Consider the following 14,524-nt stretch of genomic DNA (forward strand, 5'->3'; position numbering starts at 1 on the left):
GTGACGTAGATACAGAGTAGCCTACACAGATGTGGCAGTGAATTACAGCATGAGAAACAAAAACATATAGAATAATAGTAATTGGTAATTATGTAATTAAACAGCTGGTATACTGAGTAAATGTTAAGTGTAATAAGTGTGGGTGGCTCAGACAAAATGAAATAGTGTTTGGTGTGAAATCTGTGGATCATAGATGTCAAGCAGCTTCCAGGTGCTGCCAAGCAGTGGACAACAAAATATCGCGTAGACTTGTAAAGACAGACTTCATACTCACATGTGAAACTAAAATCCTTCTCTCACTCTTTCTGTCAGTCTTTCCTACCCTCCCTCTCTCACACAAAACACACAGTGTGTACTCTAAAAGCCTTACCCTTGATTGCAAAGATCAAGGTGAGCTCATCCCCCTTTTAACTACACTGTGTTACACAATAATGGAGATAGAATTTCATGCACTCTCTGGGTTCACACAATATGTGCACTGTAACAAGATGCTTTGCATGTAACACAGAAACTTTGGGAAGAGATGTGGGTGCTGACATGAGATCAAGGATAGTAATCAGCTAAAGGGGTTGAAATGTACTGGGAGGAAAACTAAGTTACTGCCATTTAAAACCAGCACATCAGTACATATTAGCTGAAGGTAAAGACAGAGTTTACTGCAGGGTGAGCGAGCACTTGGCAGTCAGCATGGTTTATCTTCTGTGGTGTCAGAAATGATCTGATAGGCTTTAACTTTTCATATACTGCCTCTGCCTCTCATCTAGGGTGGCAATCTGTGTCAGATAGTGTCAGCTGGGATTGGCCCCACTAATGAAAATAATTACTGTAAGAATATAGCCTTACCAAGGAAAGAGAAGACGACAGATCCAATAAATCTACTGTTGCCAAAATGTGTGTTAAAAGTCTCAGTAGCCCCAGTTTTCATGCAATATACCCAATGGAAGCTGCAAGTCTGCCTTTTGACACTCATTCATACACTCTGTTTTCCTTTATAGCTTCACAATAATATTGATATAATAGTCCTCTTGTGAGCCGCAGCCTAACACAACAATATGATTGCTTTAATATCCCTGCTGTGAGTCAGAGCCTGGCATAAAAATCCTGCTACTGAAAGGCACGTCATATGTGTGCCAGCACATAATCAGTTACAAGCATAGAAAGAGTCATTCAGATTTTTGCTAAAACAAATAACCAATCAAAAATGTTAAATAGTTGGTTCGTTTTTATTTTGGCCTGCATCATGGCCAGTTACACTCATATCCATTTACACTGTACTGTTATTTCCACTTGCCATGTGTCTCTATTTATGTTATATTACCTATGACACCAATGTTTAGACTGATGGAATAAGTGTCTTGGGACCATTTAGTAGTTAGCATTAGATTAGTTTGCTCTCTAGGTTTTTGCTTAACGTTTTGTAGGTTATAAATGTTACTTTAAATAACATGCTCAAATCTAGACAACCTGTAAGTAAACACTTTTAATAAAAAATGTGAAACTGTGTGTGAAATATGATGCAAGATGTAGTATACAATGCCATGAGCTACTTGCTTTTATCAAATTTTATCTTCCTAAACTGAGTAGCTACGTGGATTGTAGGCATCTAAGTTATTTTGTATTAAAAGGAAAACGTTTTCCATTATTATTTGTCTATTTATTTGTCTGCATGGAGTTTGTGTGTGTGTGTCGGCATGTGTTTGCCTGTTTTATGTATTACATCATTTCTGGACATGTGCGTCGGTGTGTGTATGTATTGTATATGTGTATATGTTATGGTATTTGTTTGGGGGAAGAAGTTAACATGCTAATGACAAGTCTAAATTGGTGGCCAGAGGGAGGCTTAGCCATGACTGTGTGACGCCCAGATATGTATACATGTACTGTGCTGTGAGTTGCTATAGGTTGTGCATGTTATTTGTCTTAATAAAAATAAATAAACTAAAATAAAATAAATAACTAATAATAATAATAATAATGATAATAATAAATAGATTTTCTACATTTTTACTTTATTTTATGTAATTTTTGTATATTGTTTATTTTATATTAAAAAATGTCATGGTATACTTTCCTTGTTAGAGGTAAATTGGCTCTTATTTATATATTTATATATTCATATATTCTAATTTTTTTACATCTCAGTGTTGTTGACAAGCCTTATCTTTTCTTAATATATTCTCAAAATAGTTGTAAAAAGAGAGAAAAGTGTGAGGAAAGCGTGAGAAACCGAAGAGAAGTTTTGTTTTCTTTTTCTCTACTCTCTGATTTTTGTAGGCCCTCCAAAAACATATGCTGGAAAAATGCAGGACAAAATAGGCCTAACACAAATTTATGTATTTGACAAAAAAGAAAATATAAAACAAGAAAAAAGTCAAACAGGAAATTGTTTTGTTTTTTTTATTTGACTATTTTATGTTACTGTGTTTCTGAACCAGAGCCTCAGGCCCTGCCTTTACCGTGGTGTACATCGCCTCCCTGTGGCCGTTACCGCTCACTACACTAACATGTCCACCGCAGCTTGAACCGGAAATAAAACCTTTCCTCAAACACCGGCGATCACTTCCTGTAGGTCACATTTTTACTACAGTTTAGAAGAAATGGCGGACATGGATGAATTGTTCGGGAGTGATGGGGACAGCGACAATGAGCAGCGAGGTAACAATGTCTCTCAGCCGTTAAGAGTGTTAGCTGTTGATGAAGTTAGCTTATTAGCGGTGTCGAGGTTTCCCGATGCTAAGCGGAAATTAGCTTTGCCTAAACAGTGATCGCGAGGAAGAGAATCTGGACGTTACGTTACACTCATTTATCTTCAAAGTCAACGTTATGCATCGATAATTCCAAAAGCTAGCTTTATTAGAAATGGGTAGAAGTTTGTTTTGTCCTTCAGCTAGTTAATGAGCTAGCTTTGTCTGTGTTTAAACTAGCTAGCGTAGTTAGCCGAGCTGGAAGAGGCTCCAATCAACTGCTACAACAATATCAGTGTTTCTCAAGCACATGCTCTCATCAGCTAAATGTGCAGCACAACTCTGCGCTTTTATTAATTTAACGTGTAAACTGTCCGTTTTGAATTAAATTAACGCTCATATGCTGAAGATTTAGGCTATTAACATTTAATAAGATTTAATTTATAACGTAATGTGACACCACCAAGCCATGAAAATCACTTAAGCATTTTTAAAAAGCTAAATGGCATCTTGTCAGTGTGAGAGATTCACTGAACTATAACAGTACAGACAATAATCTAATAATTAAGTCACATTTTCCCTGCAGCCAACTAAAAATATCAACCAAATCTCTCGCTTCAAATGTACATTTTTTGTTCAGAGTTTTCTAACCAAAATCCTTTATCACAGTGTCTGTGATTGTAGATATTAATATACATTAAGTTTCTACATCAATATGTATGCAGTTTCTACTGATGTTTCCAGCACCTTGCCAAGACTAAACTAGGTGGAGCAGTGGTTGTCCTGCATCATCCACATGTATACCTGTCAAATCTATTGACATAAATTCTGTATTTTGCAAAGATAATAATGTTTAGTTTTGATCAGCACTGTCAGAGAGTTATAATTTAACTAATGTTGTATGTTTATTATTGAGGTAATACTTTGCCATGGTTTTGTTTATTGCATGCAGTCACTACTGCAAATGACACCCTCAATAATAAACATATAGCCCATGACTTACAATATTGCCCACGTGACCTGATATATTAAGACAGAGATGTTAAAAGGAAAGGTACCAGGCTCTAACTGGTATGGTAACATCTGTAGACAATTGGATATGGGCTCAGTTTTGTGTTGCCCACCCCTAATATGAGTATAAAGTGTCAGTAACGATAATGTAAAACAGAAAATGCAAAACACAGAACAGAAGCTTCTCTGGCATTGCACATTTATTTGTTTACTCATTCATTTTCCGTAACCGCTTATCCTATTGGGGGTCGCAGGAGAGGTGGGGTACACTCTAGATACGTTGCCAGACTATCACAGGGCTGACACGTAGAGACAGACAACCATTCATGCTCAAAATCACAGCTACTGGCAATACAGAGCCACCAGTTAACTTAACCCACGTGTCTCTGGACTGTGGGACCCAGGGAAAACCCACACTGACACAGGGAGAACATACAAACTCAGCACACAGGGGCATCCCCACCCCTCTTGCTGTGAGGCGACAACTTACCACGGTGCCAACCTGGCATTGCACAGTAAAGACATATTTTTACAATCTATTTTTATAGACGCAGATATAGCAAAACACTCTGGTGAAAATATTTTAGCGTGAGTGACTGTAGTATTTTGAATATGAGGATGTACACAATACATATATTAATAACTGAGTCTGGGAGAAATGTAGTTCACTAGAAAAGCAATGTAATCTCTTCTGATCGCTGAGGCTTACTCTGTGTGAAAGGAGTGACATCCAGCAACACTGTGGTGAGAAAATGAGCTATCAGTGTCATGCAGTGTGTAAAGAACAATGACTGGCAGTCAAGAGCTGTGTGAGAGAAATAAAGAAAATCTGTAATGTGCTGAAATGTGTCACTAAGCCACCACAACATTCACCCGCTGTAAGCTGTATTATGTGCCAGAGGATAAACAGTCTGCTTTAATTTGTTTCAGAGTCTGGCTCTGGCTCCGGTTCAGACTCAGAGCCGGAGAGGCCCAGATCTGCGAGCAATGCCTCAGGCAGTGGCAGTGACAGTGAGAGGGAACGGGATGATGATGATGAAGAGGAAGGCCAGGAGGCAGGAAAACCCAGTATTAACAAGGTGAGTGCCTGCATTTGACTGACACCCAGCACAAACAGAGAAATGCCATACTCATCTTATACACAACTCTCTCTCCGTTTTCAAGTGTAACACTGTAGACACTGAGTTATTTGCATTATTTACGCATCTCTCATAAACTTACTCATCATTCCTCCCTAACAGGAGCTGTTTGGAGACGACAGCGAGGATGAGCAACACAGTCAACACAGCCAACACAGTGGAAGCGACAACCAGTCTGAACGGTCAGGGAACCAGTCGGATGCCAGCATGCACTCCGACCAGGGGGAGAACGATCACTCTGATGCAGAGCAGCACAGCGGCTCGGAGCGCGGCCATCAAGATGAGGATGAAGATGAGGAGGACCGGGGCCACAGGTCGGATGGAGGAAGCCCAGCTGGCAGCGGCATGTCTGGAGCAGGGAGCCCTCGCTCTGAGAGGGGCAGTGTCCGTTCAGACAGAAGGTACACCAGCACACACTAAGGTGCCTCGTGTTTAATACAGTAAACATGAGATGATGCCAGAGGGGCCTTGACAAATACACACTTTACTCACGTTATGTAAAACTGCAGTGCTCAACTTGTGTTTTTCATCTTTGAAGACTTAAGAAGTAACAACCTAACTTTATTAACATAATTTTATTATGAGACAAGTTTTAGAACCAGATTGTCATTGCTTTGAATATGTGTTTGTGTTGAACCAGTTTGCACAGCGATCCTGGGACTCCGCAGTCAGGGCCGGGCACCCCTCACTCTGATGGAGAAGCTTCCGGCAGGGAGAACCAGTCAGATGATGAGAAGTGGGGAGGAGGGGCTAAGAGCGACCAGTCGGAGGACGAGGAGGAGAAACGCCGTTACTCTGATGAAGAAAGAGAGAACTCTGACGATGAGGGCCCGAGGAACAGGAAGTCAGGTACTCCCAGGATCTGGTGTTAAAGATGGAGGAATTATTAAACTGGATCATGAGCCAGTCGTCTGTGTTAATCTCGACACGTTGGATTTTGTGGAAGAGGATTAGGGCCATATGTGAAAATTTTATCCTGAGCTTTGAGATTAATCTCAGACTCTGAGATTAATTTTTGCATGTGATAATGATCCTTTTTACATTTACTGTAAGATGTGTTCATGTGTCCTGTGCCTTCCGTTGTTACCGTACTGTCATGTGGAAATTATTCTGTTTCATCACCTGTTTTGGTTTTATCTTTCAGAGTCTGCAAAGGGCAGTGACAGTGAAGATGATTTCCTCAGACAGAAAACCAAAGCAAAAGCCACCTCTGATTCAGATTCAGACAGCGATGTCGGAACCAAGAAAGGTGAGAAACCGTCAGAGTAAATTAAAATCTGACTTTTAATTGTATTAGCTGCTGAAGTTGGCTTTGTTTTTGCTCTAACACATGTTCCATACTGTTCCACAGTGAAGAAGACGGCAGCAGACGACCTGTTTGGAGAGGCTGACGACATCTCCTCGGACAGCGATGCCGAGAAGCCTCCGACCCCGGGACAGCCCCTGGTACGCGTCTGTCCTGTCGCTCCCTGTCTCTTCCCTCCACCAGTCATCAAGCCTCTTTAATTGTGCCCAGCCTTTTTTTTTTTTATAAGAGTTCCCAAATCTCTTTTTCTCAGAGCCTCTCGCTAAGCCTCTTTGAGCTGATCCCTATTATCATGGGTCATTGAATAATACAGTGTTTTTGAAACATTCTCTTCCGCTCCCTCTCTTTCTGTGTGTGTGTGTTTTGTGTGTCCAGGATACAGAGGATGGGATGGAGGGGGAGCAGGCTGAAGAGGAGCCCGCGCCTGAAACTCGTATCGAAGTAGAGATCCCCAAAGTCAGCACCGACCTGGGATCTGACCTTTATTTTGTCAAGCTGCCCAACTTCCTGTCTGTGGAGCCCAGGTCAGAGCCTTGGCACTGAAAATATAAACACATATTATACTTGATGAGCTCTTGCCTCCCTTTAAAGTGTAGGGAAGACATTAAAGAAAAATTAAAAAGAAGGAAAAGGGATAAAGAGAGCATATTTTCAGCCACTTTCAGTTTCTGCCTCTGATCATTTGCTCTGCTGCTGGTGAGGAGGAGAATTGTAAGAGCCTATACTTTAAAGTGTTCAGGTAAATGTGTTGGGTCTTGATGAGCATCAAAGCGTCTGTGTAACTTAAAGCTGTTGTTGGTAATTTATGAAAATAACTTTTGGTCATATTTGCAGGAACTGTCACTACAGCCACGAGGGGTGGGCGATATGGCCCTAAAATAATATCATGATATTACAGAGTATTTTTGCGATAACAATATTCTCGACGACATGACAAATTAGTAAAAAAGAATTTGTTTATTAATTTAAGAAAACAGAATTGCAACAAAATAAGAGATATAGTTTTACAGTTTACCTTCAAATATTCAGTAAAAACTAAGCAAAAATTACTCTCATTTCTTTAGTTTGTAAACAACAATAGTAACTCAGGGTGAGATTCAGATTCTGTTACAACATTAATAGTTAAACAAAATAAAATCTACCATAAATTACACATTTAAATAGCTCTCGAAGACAACACATATTTCCTTGGATCTATTTATATAAATCAACTGGTGATTTCCTTCTCTTTCATAACGCTGTAACCTGTGACCGGCTGTTATGATACCACAACTATTACACAATCACATATGTGGCCTTTTTTGTTGAGCCATGAGCGTCACGTAGGTTTGCATTACCAGAGGTTTATGACAAAATGACACTGACTCACGTGTGCGCACAGCAGAGAGGAGAGGGAGAAACTCTGTGCTGCTGCCAGAGGAGCCGCTGAATGAGTTCCCTCTGAGTGGTAAGTCGCTAAGAGTCTGAGAAGTGCAGGGTTGTTCATAAAATATTCAGAACGCCACAGTTTATTCCACACTACTGAAGCTGCTCCTCTTTTTGGAACCACCGTGAAGTCGGTAATAATTTCGCTTACATTCTAAATTTTTCATATATTAAAAATTACACCCGTATTATCGTGAATGAGATGATCTGGCACACCCCTAACAGGCACACAGGAGTACGTGAGACTGATAATCTGTTAGAAAAACTTGGTTCCTCCTCCTCCTCATAGTGCGTCTAATGGCATTTACAAGAATCCACCACAGCTGAAGGAAAACAACCAATCAGAGCAGAGGAGTCTGTAACGCAGCTTTCAATCACTGTTCTTGAACTGCGGTCAAACTGTCAAACTAGGTAGCGCTGATCAAAGATGCATCAAAATTCTGTTACTGCATCACATATTTCTCGCCTCAAATGTTTTCAGAAACACATTTTAGTGAACTGTTTAGCTGTAAAGTTAGAGAGTTTGTTTCCCTGCCACCGAACAACAAATTCCCTTCAACCATGGTTGATTCGTGCAAATGCCATTAGTCTACCTCACGTACCTCTGTAGTTACCAGCTGTAGCATTAAAGGTTTACTATTTTTGATTGTCGCTGAATCCTCCTTCATAGGCCCTTTGATCCTCAGTACTATGAGGATGAATTTGAGGATGAAGAAATGCTGGATGAAGAGGGACGGACCAGGCTGAAGCTGAAGGTATGTAGGCCACCTAATGTGTGGATGTGTTTGTAGTGTCTGTGTGGACTGAAGTGGAAACAAATTAAAAGCAGTGTCAGCTTCTAAAAAAATCTTGTATATGAAGAGCTCATTTTTTCTCCTTCACAGGTGGAGAATACAATTCGATGGAGAGTCAAGAGAGACGAAGAGGGAAATGAAGCACGAGAGAGCAACGCACGCATTGTCAAATGGTCTGATGGCAGGTGTGTATTATGTAAAGCCAGACGTGGGGGGCGGGGTTACTGCACTCAGTACAGGAAGTGCACTGTACTTTCTATGTTTCTAAATGTCTTTTTCTTGCCACAGCATGTCCCTCCACCTGGGGAACGAAGTGTTTGATGTTTACAAAGCTCCACTCCAGGGTGACCATAACCACCTGTTCATCCGACAGGGTACTGGACTGCAGGGACAGGCTGTGTTCAAAACCAAGCTCACTTTCAGGTAACACAGCCATTGTCGTTATTGGTGACAGGCTGCTATTAAGAGTCTCATACAGAGATGCATGTCTTCACTTGAGACCTAACACAGTGTTGCTAGGGATACTCCTCCTCTGTCTGGCTCCATGACAGCCGTACACGCTCTAAATAAGCCCCACGCTGCCTCTAATTCCAAACACAACAATAGAAGCCTTCATTCAGAAATGTACTCTATGCTCTAAGTCCTGGATCACCTTGTGCAAGATGCCCAGGTTTCTCCCAATAAGAAGTGTGTAAGCCTCTTAACGGCCCCCAAGTCCACCTGGATTTTCTGTTTCCTTACACCACATGGGTCTAGTAGGACACTGGCCAAAGCTGCTTTAAAGCCCAACAACTCTCCACGATGCCAGACAGGACATTAGCATTTGTTCTGATTGAGTATTCTCATCAGAGCGCAGTTTTGATTAGGATTAGAGCTGAAGCTGCTCAGGAATCAAACGGGTAGGGACAAAATGTTTTTCTTTTTGAAAAGGGCAACTTCACAAATTAATGGAACAAAAACACAAATGTTGATATAATAATTAAATGATATATTTTTGGCGGGGCAACACAATGGTTTGAGTTGAAGGTGTGAGAAAGAATAGTATCAGTAACATTGTTAATACTGTGCTACATTACAGAAAAATACAAAACCGTACTAATGAACCTTCATTAATATAGGCCTATATTTTATCTACAAGTGCACGTCACACACTGAGCGAGCCGCCTGTTAATGTCGCTGTGGGCTAATGGGCATGTAGCTGCTTCCATGTTTCAGATGATACGTCATGTTTGTAGTCGACCAATGAAGATGAGTTTACATATCACCTTGGGTTCGTCCTTCACCTTCTCAAAATGATCCCACACTTTGGATTTCCTGCCCAACATGTTATTAACTAGCCTGTGGAATAACCGCAGATACCAGCCCTGGAAATTAACCTGACTCCTGTCTGACTGCTGAGCATGGCCACTTCCTGTGTCTGTCCTTTCAAATTAAATTCCCACACGGTCCAGTCATATACTGTAGGGTTTTGGTTTATCTTGACAAGGAGCAGCTCCTAATAGAGTCGACTGGTCGACTAAAGTTTGGTCAACTATGAGGGGGCAGCCCTAGACATTTGTCTTTGTATGTAGCTTTGCTTTGTATGAGAGAAGCCAAACACACAACACAATACACAATTAAAAGTGTACAGATATACAAGATACCATAGTGCAAAAATGCTCTCTGAGCTTTCATCAAAAGTCAAATGTTTGCTACTTTTTCTACATGATGGTTATTGAGTGTGACAGGGAGGCTACAGCTGTTTCCATTTGGTTTTGTTTGTGTAATAAGTTCTTCTGTTTTGACCACATTCATTTCCAAAACAAAACATGAAACCATTGGCAGGAATATGCATGACATGGCCCCACATGCACAGGACAGAAACACAGCAAGGGTCCACTCTTAAAAACATCCTTCCACAGTCAGCACTACAGGTTTGGCAGTACAGATTCGTGTTTTTTGCCAGTTTGGAATGCAAGTGTATTGTTTTCATGGTTTGTGAAGCTTTTCTTGCAAAATTACCAAAAAAGAGAAAGAATAGGGTGAAGACTGCCCACTTATTGATTGAAGGAATGCTTTGAATCTGACACTGGTGTTGTTTCATCTGTATTTCCAGGCCCCACTCCACAGACAGCGCCACCCACAGGAAGATGACACTGTCTCTGGCTGACCGCTGCTCCAAGACGCAGAAGATCCGAATCCTTCCCATGGCTGGAAGAGATCCCGAGTCGCATCGCAATGAGATGATCAAGGTAACGCACTCTCACTACCACCTCTGTCCATCTGCCAGAGAACACCACCTCTGTGCTGTTCTGCTTGTCTTTCCTCAGCCCTGTTTGAAAATGCTTGTGTTACCACAGGCACCAGAAAATGTGGCAGGAGGCCAGTTGTTGTCGAGCATCATCCCCGGTTACATAAAGACATAACCTGACGCGCTTACATAACGAGGTCACACAGTGGTCAGCGAAATGGAAATAGTGTCAGCAAGTCTGGAGGGGGGACTGGTTATAGTTTATAGTTTCACTGTGCTCAGTGCTTATCTCAGGCGGTCTGACTGTACAAGTGTTGGGCTACTGTGGTTGTTGAACTTAGAAACAACTCTGATACCAAGTGTTCTCACATAATAACACGTGATTTCCTCATCATTTGCCATTTTACTTGCCAGTTTCATTTGCACTGGCACTGAACTGCTAAAGAGGGTTGAATTATTCATTGTTTTTTGTTTGTTTATTTCAATAAACTTCTTAACAACAATTGAAAAGAGCCAACAAATCAGCTTTTTTCCTTTCTTGAAAAGTAGAGCTTATTCAGGTGGGGGTGACTTGAAAGGAGTTTTGGCAAAATAGCACAAGCTGATTGGCAGCCAGTGTTGACTGGTGGAGGAAGAAAACGTTGATGCAGTAAGTGCACCTGCCTCTGTATACTCTGACAATATATGACTGACCAGATCTGTCAGAACAGAGTTACAGTTAGTGCTTCTAACGAGATATGTCCCGATCCGATCTCAGAGATCAAGGCACAGACCTTCGGAGGGAGCTTGGAATAGAGCCACTGCTCCTTCATGTCGAAAGGTGTCAGTTGAGGTGGTCCAGGCATCTGATCAGGATGCCTCCTGGACCACCTCCCGTTAGAGGTGTTCCAGGCACATCCCACTGGTAGGAGGCCCCGGGGCAGACCCAGAACATGCTGGAGGGATTACATATCTCATCTGGCCTGGAAACACCTTGGGGTCCCCCAGGAGGAGCTGGAAAGCGTCGCTGGTTAGAGGGACGTCTTGGGTGCTTTGCTTGGCCTGCTGCCCCCACGACCCGGCCCCAGATAAGCATATGGATAGGATGGGATTGGCTATATTTAGCTATATAGAGCCAATCCTTAAACGTCAGCTGTCACAGAGGTGTTTATAGTCGCAAAGCTGTCATCCACAGAGAGTGCAGCCATTGTCAGCTCTCCAGCTCTCCGCTGTCTGTCTCTCCTCCACTCCCCTGGGCTCCTGTCTGAGTCCCACCCGTTATGAAACATCACACATCATGAAAGACAGAAAAAAATCAGTATGAGGCTGTTACTTGCCTAAGTTGTGAGTGCTCGTTTCATTTCAGTTCAGTGTGAGAGTCTTGCGTTTTGCCGTTACCTATAATACATGATGTTTCACTGCAGGTGGAGCTCAGCCTTTGCTTAGAAGAGAGACACCTACAACCACATCAAGCACACCATTGCAACTGCGACAAAAGCCCGGCCAGCAAAAAACCAATATGAGTCATTTTTTAAAAATGTAATCACGATAAAGAAGTACTGATGATAAAGTCAAGCACTCAAGTGAATACAGTTAAATTAGGTAATACTCTTTTAAAGGGAGAAAGAAATTCCCCTGAGGCACCAACAAAGCGAACAAGATTAAAGAGAGGGTTTGTTATTTTATATTTTTGTTTAAAACAAATGAAGGAACAGCTTGGATGAGGGATTTTATTTTCTTAATGTATTGCAGAGTTATTCAGCTGTCATGTGTATACATTAGATTAATTTTGAGTACTTTAAGTGTGCACCATGCAGCTGTATTATCAACAAAAATGGAAGTATCGGATCGGGACTCGGTATCATCAGACACTCCATACTTACATCCTTTATTTAGACACAGAACTCTTTGGTTTAGTGCTCCCATTGTCGCATGTCAAAGTGATGAACATGGCAGCCGTTTAGTTACACTTGCAGCTAAATTCTACTACATGTATAGTGTATTTTTAGAGTTCGATGCTCCTCACATGCTTTCAACATGTTTAGTTTGCCTGTAGCCTCAGACCTTTAACCCCACTCTTCCTTTTCTTTCTCCGCCTTGAGCTGTCCATGTAAGATGGAGTCCTTTATTAATCCCAGTAGGAAGTGGCTTTGTTACAGCAGCCACGTTGCATCAATCACAAAACAATAAGCAGGATGCAGGCACTTAAGGAGCTACATGTGAAACAATGTACAGTAAAAACCATAAGTAATGTTCCAGACTCTGAGACAAGAAACTGAAAAGCTTGGGTCATACTCAGATTTTAAATACAGTCTGAATATATACTGCGCAGTGATTGTGCAGATAGTATATGGTTAATATTGAACACCCCAAATCAAAATGGCACTCGCAAAATGGTAGCAGCCTAAACATAAAGTCATGAGCCATCTGAAAAAGAAATATGCATTTAAATAAAGAAATAACTGACAACCCTGGTGTTTTATGTGTAAAAACAGACCACCTTACAGCTTATGTTAAGAGAAATGACTCTAATCCACTATACCCCCTCTTACCTACACACATCACAGAAGTACCACACAGTGAATTTATTATTACACAAATTATGCACCCCCAGTGTTTCAAAAAAGGCTTTTAAATTACCACCTAGAAACAAACTGTCAAACTTTAAAGCCAGTGCTTACAGTAATTCCCACCGGTGTCTCTCCTGGCAGAAAGAGGAGGAGCGGCTGCGAGCTTCTATCCGCCGAGAGTCCCAGCAGAGGAGGATGAGGGAGAAGCAGCACCAGAGAGGCCTGAGCAGCAGTTACCTGGAGCCCGACCGCTACGATGACGAGGAGGAGGGCGAGGAAGCCATCAGCCTGGCAGCCATCAAGAGCAAATACAAGGGAGGAGGAGGCTTGAGAGGTGAGGACGAATACAGTCACATTTTCTTTCTCATTATTTCTCACCAGATTTTCATAAAGTCACAGAGGTCTAATGAACATCCTCCTTTCTCTTTCCCCCCTCTTGACCCAACCCAGAGGAGCGAGCGAGGATTTACTCGTCAGACAGCGATGAGGGCTCCGATGATGACAAGGCCCAGAGGCTGATGAAGGCCAAGAAGCTAGACAGTGATGAGGTAGGTGTAGTATCCTGCTGGACAGACAGGGGGCAGTGTGAACTGTGGAGCTTAAAACTTGTCACCCTCATGTGAACTGAACAAGACAAGAACTACTGGTTCTTCTGAAGAACATGCACTTAATTCTGCTCTGACTGTTTCTGCAAAAACTAAAGTTGTGGTACTGCCAGAAAACAAAATGCAGCTGTAGCACAACAAACTGTGCGTACTGAGTACAGAATGTCTGCTGCTGTCAGCATCGCAGCGTCACCTCTCCTGCTCTTGTTTTGAACAGGAGGGCGAGGGATCGGGCAAGAGAAAGGCAGAGGACGACGAGGAAACGGCCACCAAGAAGGCCAAGAAGTATGTCATCAGCGACGAAGAGGAGGAGGAGGAGGAGGAGGAGGAGGAGGAGGAGGAAGAGGAAGAGGATGATGAATAACTCACTTTTTTTTAAAATCTATCATTCCACTGTATTATCAGTGCTCAGCCCACATGGCATGTAAACAGCCATATTTTGTTTTGTATATTTTCTTAGGACCTGTGTGTGGGTGAGTGCGTTTGTATGTGTGTGTGTGTGATTGTGTGTTTGCTTGTTTATGTTGTGTACAGCAGAGGTGAGAAATAAATACATGGATGTCTTATGTAACCAGCGTTTCCCAAGAACCCTTTATCTTTTTTTTCACTGTTATGATTCATATGCATGAATCATATTGTTGATACTTTATGAAACATTAGTCCAGTTTCCAAACAGAAAGGAGGTTAATGAGATGAGTGCTGCAGGTTGGTTTTAGATTAAATCAAGTAATTAGCAAAACACCTACGCCTGCCTGCTGCTCACTCGCAGAACAAAACACAT

At 41.8% G+C, this 14,524-nt stretch overlaps 1 protein-coding gene across 1 annotated transcript; it reads left to right on the forward strand.

Moving 5' to 3' along the window:
* The first annotated feature begins 2,555 nt into the window (after positions 1 to 2,555).
* leo1 (LEO1 homolog, Paf1/RNA polymerase II complex component) lies at positions 2,556 to 14,314 on the forward strand. The gene is made up of 14 exons (XM_033639729.2): positions 2,556 to 2,655; positions 4,626 to 4,774; positions 4,937 to 5,235; positions 5,475 to 5,683; positions 5,979 to 6,083; positions 6,186 to 6,280; positions 6,516 to 6,664; positions 8,236 to 8,320; positions 8,450 to 8,544; positions 8,648 to 8,782; positions 10,455 to 10,590; positions 13,280 to 13,472; positions 13,589 to 13,686; positions 13,961 to 14,314. Exons 1-14 carry the CDS (start codon positions 2,598 to 2,600, stop codon positions 14,105 to 14,107), a joined length of 1,953 nt encoding a protein of 650 aa, XP_033495620.2. The 5' UTR covers positions 2,556 to 2,597; the 3' UTR covers positions 14,108 to 14,314.
* The last annotated feature ends 210 nt before the right edge of the window (positions 14,315 to 14,524 follow it).

This window comes from Epinephelus lanceolatus, chromosome 2, assembly GCF_041903045.1.
Source record: "Epinephelus lanceolatus isolate andai-2023 chromosome 2, ASM4190304v1, whole genome shotgun sequence".
NCBI lineage: Eukaryota > Metazoa > Chordata > Actinopteri > Perciformes > Serranidae > Epinephelus > Epinephelus lanceolatus.

What these genes read in the sequence shown, in the direction of transcription:
- leo1 (XM_033639729.2), top strand. Translation starts at nt 2,598, where the DNA reads ATGGCGGACATGGATGAATTGTTCGGGAGTGATGGGGACAGCGACAAT. An exon ending in CAGCGACAATGAGCAGCGAG is followed by an intron (nt 2,656 to 4,625) that starts GTAACAATGTCT and finishes AATTTGTTTCAG; the next exon opens with AGTCTGGCTCTGGCTCCGGT. An exon ending in AGAAGCTAGACAGTGATGAG is followed by an intron (nt 13,687 to 13,960) that starts GTAGGTGTAGTA and finishes TGTTTTGAACAG; the next exon opens with GAGGGCGAGGGATCGGGCAA.